The sequence below is a fragment of the Coenobita brevimanus genome, chromosome 67, assembly GCF_032717465.1.
Source record: "Coenobita brevimanus isolate Jiangsu-jjx chromosome 67, ASM3271746v2, whole genome shotgun sequence".
In the NCBI taxonomy this organism is placed as follows: Eukaryota; Metazoa; Arthropoda; class Malacostraca; order Decapoda; family Coenobitidae; genus Coenobita; species Coenobita brevimanus.
In genome coordinates this window covers 20,837,720-20,856,001 of record NC_137020.1, presented here as the reverse complement: position 1 = coordinate 20,856,001, position 18,282 = coordinate 20,837,720, and the positions used below count along the sequence as shown (strand labels likewise).

General features: G+C 41.2%; 1 protein-coding gene across 1 annotated transcript in view; it reads left to right on the top strand.

Annotated features, from left to right (window-relative positions):
• Positions 1–18,282, top strand: part of spartin — a 556,986-nt gene that overhangs the window by 468,687 nt on the left and 70,017 nt on the right. Inside the window, exon 11 of the mRNA XM_080276831.1 lies at positions 1,977–2,107. Within this exon, the coding sequence (XP_080132957.1) occupies positions 1,977–2,107 (131 nt within the window). The remainder of the gene's footprint in view (positions 1–1,976; positions 2,108–18,282) is intronic.

Below are 18,282 nucleotides of genomic sequence, written 5' to 3'. Positions count from 1 at the left end.
GCGATGAAGAAGATTAAGCTGGGAAAGGCCCCAGGAATTGATGGAGTGTGTGGTGAAATGCTTAGGTATGGGGGTGAGATTGTTGTGGAGTGGATATGGAAGTTGTGTAGATTGGCTTGGGAAGAGGGAAGGGTTCCAGAGGACTGGAAATCAGGTATAATTGTTCCTCTGTACAAAGGAAAAGGGGAGAGAGAAGTATGTGGTAACCATAGGGGTATTTGCCTTCTTAGTGTGACGGGTAAAATATATGGTAGAATACTCATTGATAGGGTTAGGCATATGACAGAGGAGCTAGTTGGAGAAGAACAAGGGGGATTTAGGAAGGGAAAAGGGTGTGTAGATCAGATATTTGTTCTAAGATGTTTAGTGGAGAAGTATCTAGAGAAGGGAAGGAAAGTGTATGCTGCCTTCATGGACTTGGAGAAAGCTTATGACAGAATAGATAGGCAAGGTATGTGGAAGGTATTAAGAATATATGGGGTGGAGGGGAAATTGTTGAGTGCTGTGAAGAGTATGTACGAGGGAGCTAGGGTTACGGTGCGAGTGGATGGTGAACTGAGTGAGTTCTTTGATCTCAATGTGGGACTGAAACAGGGGTGTGTGATGTCTCCATGGCTGTTTAATATATACTCGTATATGGATGGGGTTGTAAAGGAGGTGCAAGGTAGGGCAGTGGATGTGGGGGTGGCCCTAATGAATGAGGGTGAGATTTGGAAGCTTCCGGTGTTGCTGTTTGCTGATGATACAGTATTGTTGAGTGAAGATGAATGGGAGTTGCAAGGTTTGGTGAATGAATTTGGGACAGTGTGTAGGAGGAGGAAGCTGAAAGTTAATGTAAACAAAAGTAAAGTTATGGTGTTTGAGAGGAATGAAGTCACAGAGTGTGCAGTGAGGTTGGATGGTGAGGATATGGAGAATGTGAGTGCATTCAAGTACTTGGGTAGTGTGATGAGTAAGGATGGAACTTTGGGGGATGAAGTACGTGAAAGGGTACAGCAGGGAAGAAAGGTTGTTGGTACACTGAAAGCAGTGATGAGAAATAGGGAGGTGAGTATGGAAGTTAAGAAGGCACTGCATGATGGTATTGTGATCCCTACCCTGACGTATGGAAGCGAGGCGTGGACCTTGCAAGAGGGGAACAAGTCAAGAGTGAGAGCAGTGGAAATGAGTTACTTGAGCATGTGGAGTGACGTGGAGGGACAGGTTGACGAATGAAGAAGTGAAGGAACGTTGTGGGGTAGATGTGGATGTGGTTGAAAAGATTAGGAGAAATACACTGAGGTGGTTTGGACATGTGGAGAGAATGGAGAATGAAAGACTGACTAAGAGGGTGTATGTAGGTGAGGTGGAGGGAGGGAGAGGGAGGGGTAGACCGAGGATGAGGTGGAGGGATGGAGTTGAGAGGTATATGAGGGAGGGGGGGGTGAGTTGGGGGGAGGGGAATCAAATGGTGGGTGACAGAGTGACTTGGAGGCGTTTTGTCTGCGGCCACCCTTCGCGGGATTAGGGCGTCGGGCTATAGATAGATAGATAGATAGATAGATAGATTTTGCAGTCATGTGCACCCTCCCTAACCCCATTGAACTTATGTTATATTGACCACACTTTATGATAAATCATTATGCATTAGGTTTCACCTGACGCAACCCTGTTGTTTAGCAAAACCTGACTGTTTTGGAATTATTTGGTTATTTTACATGTAAAGATCATGGTGTGTTGTGAAAGTCTGAGATTTTGAAAGTCTTAGTTTATCTTGTGTTTGGTTATGTTAACTTTAAGTCATTGTGGTTTCACTAAAAGTTTGGCTGAAGAGGTTTTTTAAATTTTTAATTTGTAAATACAGTTTGAAATTGTGGGTGTTATAAATATTGATTGAAGCTAATAGATATGTAGGTAGTTTTATGGATTGATACTGGTATGTGAGAATGGTGACGAAGGTGTTTGTAGTGGATATAACTGTGATATTTCCCCAACAGATGGATGGAGTGATGGAGGTAGCAGCAGGGGCAGTGAGAGGAGCCTCCACCATCTATATGAGTTTAGAAGAAGCTGCTGCCACCCTTGCTAATAGTCTCACCCACAACACTGTCAATGTCGTCACTCACAAGTATAGTTTTCTTTGGCCTGTTTTTTTTTGTTATACTTCACTCTGTTTGTGTATTAACCAAACTAGTCAATGGGGGTGCTCATCATCCACTCACTCAATGTAGTGGTGCTCTTGGGGACTGACCTTTCCTCTCTTCCTTCCTCCTTTCATTTCTTCCTCTTCTATCTTTCATTCTTTCTTTCATTCTTTCCTCTTCCTTCTGCCCATGGGTGACTCTACATTGAGTGACAAGCCAAATAATTTCCTGTACACCAGGAAATGAGTGACAAGCCAAATGGTTTCCTGTAAGCCAGGAAACCATTTGCAGCGCTGGGTGGTGACCATATAACCAGACCATACGTGCTCCCTACGTGTCAGGAAGTGGGTTGGTGGAGGGTTGGTGCCCCTTCCCGTAAAACAGGTAACTCAAAGTCAAGTGGCCACCCCTTGTGGGATTATGGCATCTGGCAATAGATGGATAGATAGACACCAGGAAACCATTTTCTATGCTGGGTGATAACCATATAACCAGATTATGGTGCCTGGTGGTTTAGTGGGTAATTAAGGCGCTCCAATCAGATTGAGCCTGTGTAGGTTTATATCCAAGGGATGGTTGGGGTTTATTGCACACGTAATGTCACTCAGGGATGAGTATGGCTGGTCATTCTCATCTTAACCCTTAGACTTTTCAGACGTCACTGTGAAGACTTTGCCTGTCATCCGATGTAATCTCTAAAGAAATATTTTGGGAGTTGTAATTTTTGTTGGATGACGGTCTAAAGTGGACGGAGCTAAGCCTGCCCCAGCTGGTGCGTGCGTGCTCAATTGGTTTGCTTGGCTCAGTGTGGTGTGAGGTTCCTCATAGGTAGGATGTACACCTCTTGACCTCCCGCTGAACACTGATGCTCCTTTTTCTCGCGTATATATGCAGCATTATTATTTAAGAAAATACAACAAATAATGCATTATTGGAAAGGAAATTTTATCTGCTACATATTGAAGCGAAAAATATTATTACTTCTTGAATAGTTTTTTTTTGGCAAATATTTTTTTAAAGGACAGTGTAAAATTTTAGCATGTCAGCTAACCTGTACTCACTTTTTTTTGCATTTTATTTCGTATATATTGTCTTTTTTGGACAATGTATGACAGCGAAACTCTTCATCTTCAAAATGAGACCAAAGTGGCCTTTCTATGATGAATAGTAACTTTCCTATGAGCGTTAGAAGTAAAATGTCTCTGTTCGACTGTTCTGAAAGCCCTCAAGCGAGAGTTACATGCACAGCCAGAATTTATGCTCCTCCCTTCACGGGAAAGGGTTAAATGTCAAGACCAACTTGCCTAGCCCCAGGCTCCTACGCTCCTCATGGGGCAACACAGGATTGGATGATGGATGGATTTACACAGTTTGTGTATTAACCAAAGTAGTCAGTGGGGGCGCTCATCGTCCACTCACTCGATGTAGTGATGCTTTTGGGGACTAACCTTTCCTCTGTTCCATCTTTCTTTCCTTTCTTCCTCTTTTGCCTTTTTTTTCCTTCATTCTTTCCTCTTCCTTTTGTCTGTGGGTGACTGTACACTGACAAGGCAAAAAGTTTCTTGTACACCAGGAAACCATTTTCTATGCTGGGTGGTAACCATATAACCAAATTATGGCACCAGGTGGTTTAGTGGGTACCATAGTTCATGGCATAAAAGATGCACCTTTTTGTCTCAGAGTTACCCTTACCTATCCCAATGAGTCTTGGAGGCCAGATTAGACAGGCTTGCTTGGCTCTGTTTATAAGAAACTCATATACAGATGAACATCTCACTGCTTGGTAGTCATAATTAGTTTCTAGAGTATAAAGACCACTGATTTACACCCATAACCTGATATCTGGCAGTGTTGTGTACTGGTGGGAGTGTTCGGTCAGCGAGTTTGTCAGATATTGAAGCAAGTTTCCCCATAAGATACTGAAGAAAAGCAAGAGATGCATTCCAGACTCAAACCCAAACCTTCATATACCTTAATCAGTAGAGACTGACACAGCAACACCATAGGTAGTGTTATTAACAATACTTTTCCTAATAAATGGCACATCAAACATCACCTGCAGGAGGGTAGGGTGGTGGGACGTGCAGTGTTCAACACCGCTTCAGGGCAACTGTCTGACAGTGACATCCAGGCAGCAAGCTGGCAGTGCATCAAAGGGGGGTGGGGGAGGGTGGGGGAATGGGGAAGGAGACAAGTAGGAGTGGGGAAGGGAGGCTAGTGGGGGTTGGGGGAGGATGGGGGGATAGGGAAGGAGACAAGATTGCCGGATTGCTCTACTACCCCACCCTGTCACTCACTCACTCACTCACGCACTCACACACACACACACACACACACACACACACACATGGGAGACAGGCGGGGATGGGGGAGGGTGGGGGGATGGAGAGGGTGACAACAAAGGGTGGGGGAGGGCAGGGGGACAGGGAGGGAGACATGCCTGGCAGTGCTGAGTGTGGTGGGGGATGGAGGAGGGATGGAGAGGGGGAGGAGAAGAGAGGGGATGGAGAGAGGACAGGAGGACCAGGAGAGCATTGTTTCAAACCTAGGGAGAGGCAGGGTGTCAGACTGGCGCAGCGACGGACATTCAAACTGTTTGGAGTGTGGGAATGTTTCCCTATTTCTTGTAGTCTAACGAAGTGCCGGTTATCAATATGCAGAATACCGGGGGTGGATAGACAAGGATTCTGGAAAGTGTTAAGAATATATGGAGTAGATGGGAAGTTGTTGAATGCTGTGAAGAGTATGTACGATGGTGTGAAGGCTGCAGTGCGTGTGGATGGTGAACTAAGTGAATTTTTCTCTTTGAAAGTTGGGTTGAAACAGGGATGCGTCATGTCTCCATGGTTGTTCAATCTGTACGTGGATGGGGTAATAAAAGAGGTACAAGGTAGGGTAGTGGATGTTGGAGTGGCCTTGGTGAGAGAGGATAGTGTTTGGAAACTCCCTGTACTGTTGTTTGCAGATGATACTGTGTTGTTGAGTGAAGACGAAGGGGAGCTGCAAGGCTTGGTGGATGAGTTTGGGAGAGTGTGTAAGAAACGGAATCTAAAGGTGAATGTAGGGAAGAGTAAAGTGATGGTCTTTGAGAGAGGTGAAGTCAGTGAATGTACAGCGAGGTTGGATGGTGAGGAATTGGAAAATGTGAGCATGTTTAAGTACTTGGGTAGTGTGATGAGTAAGGATGGAGGTTTGGAGGGTGAAGTGCTTGAAAGGGTACAGCAGGGAAGAAAGGTTGCTGGTTCTTTGAAAGCAGTGATAAGAAACAGGGAAGTGAGCATGGAAGTGAAAAAGTTACTACATGACAGTATTGTGATACCAACTCTAACGTATGGAAGTGAAGCTTGGACGTTGTTGGAAGGACACAAGTCAAGAGTGAGAGCAGTGGAAAAAGAGTTATTTAAGAGGAGCCTGTGGAGTCACATGGAGAGACAGTCTGACGAATGAGGATATAAAGGAGCGTTGTGGTGTGGATGTGGATGTGATAGGAAGCGTTATGAGGAGCACACTGAGGTGGTTTGGCCATGTGGAGAGGATGGAGGGTGAAAGACTGACGAAGAGAGTGTACGTGAGTGAGGTGGAGGGGGGGAAGAGGGAGGGGGAGGCCGAGGATGAGATGGAGGGATGGGGTGGAGAGGTATATGAAAGAGGGGGGTGTGAGTTGGGAGCAGGGCAGTGAAATGGCGGGGGACAGGGCGACTTGGAGGCGATTTGTTTGTGGCCACCCCAAATGGGATTGAGGCATCTGGCAATAGATAGATAGATAGATAGAATAACGGGGTATGGGTATATTGTAATAAACTACATTCACTTGTGTATATACGCAGCAGATTTTACAATTAGAAACACCCGAGTTCAAGAACACTGAACACTCACGGTTTGTTTACAACTGGCCATGTGATGGCCGAGGGGTTTAGTGGTATAGCAGTTTAGCATGTAGCATACACCCTGCTCTAGCAGACTAGCATGATCACTGGTGAACTCCATGCTAACCCTCTGAAATGCTGTCATCATCACTTCGCTTGCCATCCACTCATTAATTAGCAAGAGAATCATATTGGAGAGATGTTAGCTAGCATGACTGCTGAGCCATTATAACAGACATCTGTCCCATGTGGAAATTCAGTAACCCTTGTTAGGCTCACTTCTCTTACTAATAGTTTGTTTCATTCGATGCAAGAATATCATAGAAGGAAATACTGTAGTCTTATATTACTGGTAGTGAAAAATGGGAAAAATAGTTGCAACATTAAATAATACTTCCTGAAATTACAGCATTTTAGCAGTTTAGCAATTTAGCAGTTTAGCACCAGTGTTCACCCTACTGTGAGAAGTTAACATGATCACTGGTGAACTGCCTGCTAATTTTCTGAAAGGCAATCATGATCACTTCACATGCCATCCACTCACCAACTAGCAAGGCAATCATATTGGAGAGATGTTGGCTAGTGAGACTGCTGAGTCATTATAACAGATGTCCGTCCCATGTGGAAATTTAATCACCCTTGCTAGGCTGGCTTCTCTTACTGGTATTTTGTTTCATTCAAGGCAGTCTATCTATCTATCTATTGCCAGACGCCCTAATCCCGTATGGGGTGGCCACAAACAAATTGCCTCCACGTCACTTTGTCCCCCACCATTTTACTGCCCTGCTCCCAACTCATACCCCCCTCTCTCATATAACTCTCCACTCCATCCCTCCATCTCATCCTTGGCCTCCACCTTACTCACATACACTCTCCTCATCAGTCTCTCACCCTCCATCCTCTCCATATGGCCAAACCACCTCAGTGTGTTCCTCCTAATGCTTCCTATCACATCCGCATCCACACCACAACGCTCCTTTATATCCTCATTTGTCAGCCTGTCTCTCCATGTGACTCCACAGGCTCCTCTTATATAACTCATTTCCACTGCTCTCACTCTAGACTTGTGTCCTTCCAACAACGTCCAAGCTTCACTTCCATACGTTAGAGTTGGTATCACAATACTGTCATGTAGTAACTTTTCCACTTCCATGCTCACTTTCCTGTTTCTTATCACTGCTTTCAAGGAACCAGCAATCTTTTTTCCTTGTTGTACCCTTTCAAGCACATCACCCTCTAAACTTTATCCATACTCATCACACTCCCCAAGTACTTAAATGCACTCACATTTTCCATTTCCTCCTCATCCAATTGCACTGTTCCTTCAGTGACTTCATTTCCCTCAAAGACCATAACTTTTCTCTTCCATATATTCACCTTTAGTTTCCGTTTCTTACATACTCTCCCATATTCATTCACCGAGCCTTGCAGCTTCCCATTTTCTTCACCTAACAACACTGTATCATCTGCAAACAACAGTACAGGGAGTTTTCACCCACTGCCATCTCTCATTAGGGCTCCTTCAACATTCACTGCCCTACCTCGTATCTCCTTTATAGCCCCATACCGATTGAATACCCATGGAAACATGACATATCCCTATTTCACTCAAATCTTCAAACAGAAAAATTCACTCTTCACTATCCACACAGACTGCAGCCTAAGCACCCTCATACATACTCTTCATGGTATTCAGCAACTTCCCATTTACTCCACGTGTTATTAATACATTCCATATACCTTGTCTATCCACCCTGTCATATGCTTTCTCCAAATCCACGAAGGCTGCATACAACTTCTTTCCCTTCTCTAGAAATTTTTCCACTAAAGACCCAAGAATTAATATCTGATGTACACAACCTCTTCCCTACCTAAGACCTCCCTGTTCTTCTCCAGCTAATTCCTCTGTTATTTCCCTAACTCAATAAGTATCCTGCCATATACTTTTCCTATTACACTAAGAAGACAAATACCTTTGTAATCACCACACACTTCTTTTTCCCTTTTTCCTTTGTACAGAGGAATAATTATACGGGACCTGACTTCCAATCCTCTGGGACTTTACCTTCCTCCCAGGCCAATCTGCACATCTTCCACATCCATTGTACTATATCACTCCCCAAGTGTCCAGCATTTCACCACACACTCCATCAATTCCTGGGGCATTCCCCATTTTGACTTTCTTCATTGCCTCCACAACTTCCATCCTACTGATTTTTTCCTCTCTTCGCTCATTCCTCCTTCTCCCACCATCCCCCAGTCACTTATACTTGCATAACCTCATTCTCTATGTTCAGCAATTCCTTAAAGTGTTCTCTTCATATGCTCAATTTTTTCTCTCTTCTCCACTAGTAATCTATCATTTTTATCTTTCTTTCCCCGACTAACTTCTTTTACATCCTATCTAACTCTTTACCTCTTTCCAGAAGATTTTCTTACATTCCCTCCACTTTACTCATAAATTCCTTCCAAATTTCTCATCCACTGTCTTCTTACTCTCTCTTACTAATCTTTTTACCTCTCTCATCCTCAGTACATATAACACTTTCTTCCATCTCTCATCTTCCCACCTCTGTTTCTCATCCACTCACTATATGCTTTCTTCTTTTGTGCCTCAGCCTGTCTCACCTCTTCATTCCACCATGCTTACCTCTTTTCGTTTTCTTTTATCCCACATGCCACCTCAGCATGTTGCACAGATTTCTTCTGTGAATATCTTGCACACACCTTCCACATCCTCCATCTGCTCCAAATCATATTTGCCCAATTGGTCCTCCGCTTCTCTCTTATATTCTGCCATTTTTCCATCATCTTGTGACCTTTCCACCCTCCTTGTATGAACTACTTCCTCCTGTTCTTCCCTTCTTGTATTCCTCCATTTGATTTGAATGTTGATTCTGACCACCACCAACTGGTGGTCAGAAAGTCCACTCCCCCAACCTGTATATGCTCTTGCATCCATTACACACCATCTCATTCTATCATCCACACACACACATAATCAATCATTGCCTTCCGTTCATTCAGTTCAGCACCTACCCTTCTCATCACTCGCCATGTGTACCTGTGGATCATTTTGTGTCTGAAGAGGGTATTGGCTATCACCAACTCCCTCCCAGCGCAAATGTCCACTAGAGCACTGCCATTCTCATCCACTTATGCAGGCACACCACACTCATCAACTACTCCGTTCACCTTCATATTCCCTACGTTTCCATTCATATCTCCAATCAAAAACACTCTCTCATTACTTTCAAACTTTTCCATGCACACTTTAGCATTTGTCCAGAACTCCTCTTTCACTCTGCTTGCACAATCTTGCATTGGCGCATACACACAGAGGCAGGGATGGAAAATATTATAATAAGAAAAGATTTGAATGAAGAACAAAGTGAAGTTTTAAAATCATTGAAGGAAGAAGTAAAGGAAAAAAATGATAGGACAGAGGAAGAATGTAATACTTTTTTTTGGATAGTAATGGATATGAAAGTAAGGAAGTGGTATGTAAGGAAATAGAAGTGAAGGAAATGAAGGGGGATGGCTGTGAAAGATCAGAAGTTGAGGAAATGGTACTGACGGAGAGTAGGAGAGAGGAGGGTATAAAAAACATCAAAAATAATTTGAAGGTGATATGTACTAATGTTGATGGTTTAATATTGGCAAGGCTCGAAATTAACGATTTCTTGAGAACATGAACCTGATGTCATGTGCTTTGTAGAGCCCAAATTAAGAGAAGATACTGATGTTCATTTGGGAGATGGTAAATACAAACTGTGGAGAAAAGACAGAAAAGAAAAAACGGGAGGAGTGATGATAGCAGTGAAGAACAACATAAATATAGATACCGTGGAAATGGGAGAAGGCATGGCTGAAGTGATATATATGAAATTAGAAACTGGAGAGAATGTTAAGACAGATATGGCAGTAGTGTATGTTCTCCCTAAGACGAGAGCATGGAAGGATGATGAATACCAGGAGATGTTGTCAGATATGGCTAGCTGTTTACAAAAAATAGTTGAGAAAAGCAATAATATAATATTGGTGGGTGACTTTACCTGTAAAGAGGTGAACTGGGAGGAATGGTACTCGGGAGGTGACGAGGATTCGTGGGGCACTATGTTATTAAATTTGATAATGAATAATGTGATGACGCAATGGGTCAAAGAAGAGACACGGTTTCAAGGTGAGGACACACCAGCAAGGTTAGATTTACTGTTTACCAAAGATCCGATGTAATAGAATTGTTGACATATTTCTGTCCTTTAGGAAAAAGTGATCATGTGATCATTGAGTTCCAGATGATAATAGGGAACGTCGAGCCAAGAGACGAGCTTCATAGACAGGGAAGATACAACTTTGAGAAAGCAAATTTTACAGGATTGAGAAACGTTTTTGAAAATGCGGATTGGAGAAAATTCAGAGAAACAAGAGAGATACAGAGGAAGTGGGATATCTTTCTAGACCTCTATCATTTGGGAGTGGAAAAATTTGTACCAAGAGTAAGAGGGAAAGAAAACAGGAAAAAGGAGTGGTTTAATAGAAGGTGTATGATAGCAAAAAAAGAGAGAGAGAGAAGGTGTGGAACAATTGGAGAAAGAGAGGTAACAACAGAACAAAGGAAGAATATAAAAGAATTAGAAATGAATACACAAGAATATGTAGAGAAGAAGAAAGGAATTTTGAAAAAGGTATAATATACAAATGCAAGGATGAACCCAAACTGTTTTATAGATTTGTCAATGGCAAACTGAAACAAAAGGAAGGAATCACCAAACTGAAAGTAAAAGGAGAGGTCTATAAAGATGCAGCAATGCAAGCTGAAATAATGAACAAATAATTCCAATCGGTTTTCACTAATGAAAAGAGTTTATGGAAGGGGAGGGAGTGATTAGAAATGTACCGGTGATGAAAGGTATAAAAGTGAAGGAACAGGAAGTGTATAAATTACTGGAAACTCAAGATGTAAGGAAAGCCCCAGGACCTGATGGAATTTCTAATTGGGTACTGAAGGAATGCAGAGAACATGCGGATAAAATTCACAGTTTAATCGTGTGTTCTCTGGAAGAGGGGAAAGTGCCACAAGAATGGAAGAGGGCAAATGTGGTACCAATTTATAAGGGAGGAAACAGGAAAGAACCCCTGAATTATAGACCAGTGTCTTTAACCAGCATGGTCGCAAAATTGTGCGAGAGAATCCTGAAAGACAGATGGATAAAATATCTGGAAGAGATTAATATTTAGGCTGAATGTCAGTTTGGATTCAGAAGTGGAAGGTCATGTGTTTCTAACTTGTTGAGCTTTTACTCAAGAGCAATTGACGTGGTACAGGAGAGAGATGGTAGAGTGGATTGTGTATACTTAGAGAAGGCCTTTGACAAGGTACCTCGTAAGAGACTAATGTGGAAACTAGAATATATAGGAGGACTGAAGGGGAAACTTCTGGAATGGATGAGAGACTTTTTGAGAGACAGAGAAATGAGGACAGTAATAAAGGATAGGATATCTGGATGGAGGAAAGTAACAAGTGGAGTCCCTCAAGGCTCGGTGTTGTCGCCAGGAATGTTCCTGATTTACGTAAATGATATGGTAGATGGAGTGAACAGTTATGCAAGTCTGTTTGCTGATGATGTAAAGATCTTGAGGAAGGTAGAGGTTGAAGAGGATTGTAAAATGCTGGAGGAGGATTTGGATAGGATACACGATTGGAGCCGGACGTGGGAAATGAAATTTAATGTAAAGAAATGTAAAATATTGGAAATGCGTAAAAGTACCAGGAGGCCATCACTGAATTATTTGTTGGGTAATGAATTAATCACAAAAATGAGAGAAGAGAAAGATTTGGAAGTGTTGGTCCAAGATAGTTTGTCACCAGAAAAGCACATTAACAAGATAGTTGGAGAGACTTATAAACTCTTAACCAACATAAGAGTAGCATTTCATTATATGGATGAGGAGATGATGAAAAAATTGATAGTGGCCATGATCCGCCCCAGGTTAGAATATGCAGCAGTAGTGTGGTCCCCACACAAAAAGAAAGATATAAACAAGATTGAGAGAATACAAAGAACAGCAACAAAGATGGTCTCCAGTCTGGCAGACCTGTCATACAGAGAGAGGCTGGAAAAGCTGGATTTGCCTTCCTTAGAGGAAAGGAGAAAGAGGGGAGACATGATTGCAGTGTTCAGGACCATGGTGGGAGTAGATAAAATTGACAAAGAAGATCTGTTTTTGTGGGATAAGAGAGCAACAAGAGGACATGGAATGAAATTGAAAAAGTCAAGCTGCTTTCCTTACAGAAGTATAGACTTATGGAATAGCCTGGACAAAGGGATCGTCCAGTCTAAAAACTTAAAGGAGTTTCAAGCTAAATTTGACTTATTGAGAAACAGCGACGGAAACCCACGAGCATAGCACATTCCGTGTATATCACAATTAGGTATATTAGGTAAATACATAAATATTTGGAACGACTTAGACGAAGAGGTGGTGCATGAGAAAAACATTCATGTGTGTAAAGGTAAACTTGATAAATGTGGATTTGGAGACAGGACAACACGAGCATTGCTCAATTCCTGTATACTACAAATAGGTAAATATGCACACACACACACACACACACACACACACACACACACACACACACACACACACACACACACACACACACACACGAACAGCCGGAGAGAGCGGACGTCCCAGGTATCGCTCCTAACCTTGAGTAGTTTCTGGAATTTTGTCTGTCCTGTCTCCTAGGGTCTTTCTTTAAATTTAAAATAATGAAAGTTAGTACACTACCAAAAATGTAAAGATTTGTTGGCAATAGTATACATGAATGTTTGTGGCTTATTCGGTAACAGCTGTTTAGGTACTTTACATTAAACATGGCCGAAAATGTAAACAATGAGGGAATGGAATTTAAAGGATTTGATGCTAATACTAATGTCATGGACCTGGTGAAAACATTAATTATGAGAATTAGTGAACTCGAAAAAAAAGTAGAGAATCTAGTGATAAAGGATGTGTCAGGAAATACGGAAACCACCATACAGAGTCTAATCCAGTCCAACGAAACAGCCAATGAAGAGATTAGGAATTTGAAGAGGGAAAATGTTGAACTGAGGAGGAAACTTGAAGAGAGTACTAATAAAACGGAGAAGGTGAGTAATGTATTAGAAGAACATAAGGCAAAGTGGGCACACGTAGAAGAAGAACAGAAAGAAGTGGTCAGCTTAAGAGAGATCATCCAGGAAGAAAGGGAAATGAACAAGAAAGAAATGGAAGAAAATGTAGTGAAAATACTGAAGAAAAAAGAGAAAATAGTGAGAGAAACTGTAGAAAGGAACAGATGTGTGGTAGTATTTGGAAACAGGGAAGAGGAAGAAAAGGTTAGGTTCGCAAGACTCGAGAGAGACACGAACATGGTGAGAGGAATATTAGGCAAGATTGACCCCGAAGGAGACAAGTGGGTAAAAGAAATTGAGGAAGTAAGGAGGATAGGGCCTTATAAGAAAGGGGAAACAAGACCAATGAGAGTCAAGTTTACATCAGAAAGTGTAATAAATGAGATACTTAAAGTGACCTGGAAATTAAGCAAAGAGGCGGGGATGGAAAATATTATAATAAGAAAAGATCTGAATGAAGAAGAAAGAGAAGTTTTAAAATCATTAAAGGAAGAAGTAAAGGAAAAAAATGATAAGAGGACAGAGGAAGAATGTAATACTTTTTTTGGAGAGTATTGGATATGAAAGTAAGGAAATGGTATTTAAGGAAATAGAAGTGAAGGAAACTAGGGGGATGGTTGTGAAAGATCAGAAGTTGAGGAAGTGGTACGGACAGAGAGTAGGAGAGAAGAGGGTATTAATAATGTCAAAAATAATTTGAAGGTGATATATACTAATGTTGATGGTTTCATATCGACAAGGATCGAAATTAATGATTTCTTGAGAGAACATGAACCTGATGTCATGTGCTTTGTAGAGACCAAATTAAGAGAAGATATTGATGTTCATTTGGGAGATGGTAAATACAAACTGTGGAGAAAAGACAGAAAAGAAAAAAAGGGAGGAGGAGTGATGATAGCAGTGAAGAACAACATAAATGTAGATACTGTGGAAATGGGAGAAGGCATGGCTGAAGTGATATATGAAATTAGAAACTGGAGAGAACGTTAAGAGAGATATGGCGGTAGTGTATGTTCCCCCAAAGACGAGAGCATGGAAGGATGACGAATACCATGAGATGTTGTCAGATATGGCTAGCTACTTGGAAAAAATAATTGAGAAAAGCAATAATATAATTTTGGTGGGTGACTTTAATTGTAAAGAGGTGAACTGGGAGGAATGGTACTCGGGAGGCGGCTAGGATTCGTGGGGCACTATGTTATTAAATATAATAATGAATAATGTGATGACGCAGTGGGTCAAAGAAGAGACACGGTTTCGAGGTGAGGACACACCAGCAAGGTTAGATTTACTGTTCACCAAAGAACCCGATGTAATAGAATCATTGGAATATCTCTGTCCTTTGGGAAAAAGTGATCACGTGGTCATTGAGTTCCAGATGTTAATAGGAAACGTCGAGCCAAGAGACGAGCTTCATAGACAGGGAAGATACAACTTTGGCAAAGTAAATTTTACAGGATTGAGAAAATTTTTTGAAAATACGGATTGGAGAAAATTCAGAGAAACAAGAGAGATACAGAGGAAGTGGGATATCTTTCTAGACCTCTATAATTTGGGAGTGGAAAAATTTGTACCAAGAGTAAGAGGGAAAGAAAACAGGAAAAAGGAGTGGTTTAATAGAAGGTGTATGATAGCCAAAAAAGAGAGAGATAAGGCATGGAACAATTGGAGATAGAGAGGTAACGACAGAACAAAGGAAAAATATAAAAGAACAAGAAACGAATACACAAGAATATGTAGGGAAGAAGAAAGGAATTTTGAAAAAGGTATAATTGACAAATGCAAGGATGAACCCAAACTGTTTTATAGATTTGTTAATGGCAAACTGAAACAAAAGGAAGGAATCACCAAGCTGAAAGTAGATGGAGAGGTCTTTAAGGATGCGGCAATGCAAGCAGAAATAATGAACAAACGTTTCCAGTCAGTTTTCACTAAAGAAAAGGAGCTTGTGGAAGGGGAGGGAGTGATTAGAAATGTTCCGGTGATGAAAGATATAAAAGTGGAGGTGCTGGAAGTGTATAAATTACTGGAAACTCAAGATGTAAGGAAAGCCCCAGGACCTGATGGAATTTCTAATTGGGTACTGAAGGAATGCAGAGAACAACTGGCGGATAAAATTCACAGCTTAATTGTATGCTCACTGGAAGAGGGGAAAGTGCCAAAAGAATGGAAGAGGGCAAATGTGGTACCAATTTACAAGGGAGGAAACAGGGAAGAACCCCTGAATTATAGACCAGTGTCTCTAACCAGCATGGTCGCAAAATTGTGTGAGAGAATCCTGAAAGACAGATGGATAAAACATCTGGAAGAGATGAATATTTTGGCTGAATGTCAGTTTGGATTCAGAAGTGGAAGGTCATGTGTTTCAAACTTGTTGAGCTTTTACTCAAGAGCGATTGATGTGGTACAGGAGAGAGATGGTTGGGTGGATTGTGTGTACTTAGACTTAGAGAAGGCCTTTGACAAGGTACCTCATAAGAGACTAATGTGGAAACTAGAATATATAGGAGGACTAAAGGGGAAACTTCTGGAATGGATGAGAGACTTTTTGAGAGACAGACAAATGAGGACAGTAATAAAGGAAAAGATGTCTGGATGGAGGGAAGTAACAAGTGGAGTCCCTCAAGGCTCAGTGTTGGCGCCAGTAATGTTCCTGATTTACGTAAATGATATGGTAGATGGAGTGAACAGTTATGCAAGTCTGTTTGCTGATGATGTAAAGATCTTGAGGAAGATAGAGGTTGAGGAGGATTGTAAAATACTGCAGGAGGATTTGGATAGGATACACAATTGGAGCCGGACGTGGGAAATGAAATTTAATGTAAAGAAATGTAAAATATTGGAAATGGGTAAAAGTACCAGGAGACCATCACTGAATTATTTTTTGGGTAATGAATTAATCACAAAAAGGAGAGAAGAGAAAGATTTGGGAGTGCTGGTCCAAGATAGTTTGTCACCAGAAAAGCACATTAACAAGATAGTTGGAGAGACTTATAAGCTCTTGACTAACATAAGAGTAGCATTTCATTATATGGATGAGGAAATGATGAAAAAATTGATAGTGGCCATGATCCGCCCCAGGTTAGAATATGCAGCGGTAGTGTGGTCCCCACACAAAAAGAAAGATATAAACAAGATTGAGAGAATACAAAGAACAGCAACCAAGATGGTCCCCAGTCTGACAGACCTGTCATACAGAGAGAGGCTGGAAAAACTGGATTTGCCTTCGTTAGAGGAAAGGAGAAAGAGGGGAGACATGATTGCGGTGTTCAGGACCATGGTGGGAGTAGATAAAATTGACAAAGAAGATCTGTTTGTATGGGATAAGAGAGCAACAAGAGGACATGGAATGAAATTGAAAAAGTCAAGCTGCTTGAAGGATATCAAGAAATATAGCTTTCTTTACAGAAGTATAGACTTATGGAATAGCCTGGACAAAGAGATCGTCCAGTCTAAAAACTTAAACGAGTTTAAAGTTAAATTCGACTTATTGAGAAACAGCGACGGAAACCCACGAGCATAGTACATTCCGTGTATATCACAATTAGGTATATTCTTAAATATTTGGAACGACTTAGACAAAGAGGTGGTGCATGAGAAAAACATTCATGTGTGTAAAGGTAGACTTGATAAATGTGGATATGGAGACAGGACAACACGAGCATTGCTCAATTCCTGTATACTACAAATAGGTAAATACAAATAGGTAAATACACACACACACACACACACACACACACACACACACACACACACACCAAGAAGTGCAGACGTGGGCCGACAGCGCTTCATACCGAGCCAGCACGGCCAGTGGCATTACTTAAATTAGTATCTTTATATGAGTGAAGTTCTGTACCAGGTTAGACTAAATGGTTTTTTATTATTAAAAAAAAAAAAAAAGTTTAAACAAGACTTGTTCAAACAGAAAAGAGAACCGAGTAGCGAAAGAATGCGCTCAATCAGTTGATTGTTTGTTTAGACTACAACTGCCCCAGGGATTGTAAGTACTCTGTGCTTTTAGTATTGCAAAATGACCATATACTTTAGTAAAGCAAATTTAGATAAGAAAAGGGATAAAGGTAGAAAGCAGGATGATAATTTCTACCAAGAACTGGTTGAAATGGAGACTCACAATAAACTGGTAGAGCGTGTACACAGACTGGAGATGGCCTTCCAGAATGAGATTGATGAAATAAAGAAGCAGATGCACTTGTAAAAGGAAGAAATAGAAAAACTAGGAAGGGAGGTCAACAAGAAAGACACAGCCATATGTGAACTAACAGTGGAAATGAGTACACTTAGGAGGAAAATGAGTGAAATGGCAAGTACAGTAGTCAACCACGAGAGTATTATGGAAGAGTTAAAAAATGATACAGAGACAGTTGGGCAAGTAAGCAGTCTGATAGACCTGAGCAGTGATATTGAGGAGAAGATAACACAGGTGAATGAAGCTGTGGAAAGCTACATAAATGATGTGGAAACCACATATGCTGAAATGGTGACAGTAAGAAAGACTTAGAAACAAGGGTGGAAGAAAAAAGCATTAAAAAGGAAGTGAAAAGAATAATCCAAAACAATCCAAAGTTAGTCAGAGATTCAGTAGATATTAACAATTCTATAGTAATCACTGGTATGGAAGAGGAAGAAGTAAAAAAACAAGATCTCAAGAGACAAAAAGGAGATGGCAAATGTAATGAGTCTATTGAAAGAAGTATCAGAGGAAATCTGTAGTAAATACATAGAGGAACACAAAAGGTTAGGGAAATACGAGAAAAGCAAGTCAAGACCTTTAAAGGTAACTTTCCAGAGTGTAAACACCGTGGAGGAGATACTAAAAAATGCAAAGAATCTTATGGAAAAAGAGGAGTTCAAAAATGTATGGATAAAAAGATGCCTAACACAAGAGGAACTGGAATTACTGAAAGAGAAGAGGGAGGAAGCAAAAACAAAAAATGAGGGAAGATCAGAAGAAGAGAAGAACACATTTTTTTACAAAGTACAGTAAAAGTCCCCTTATTTGGCAGCTGATTATTCGGTAGATCCGACATTTCGGCAGTTTTGAGAAATAGTTCCATTTACGAAAATCTTTGATTGTTCGGCAGATGTCCGGAA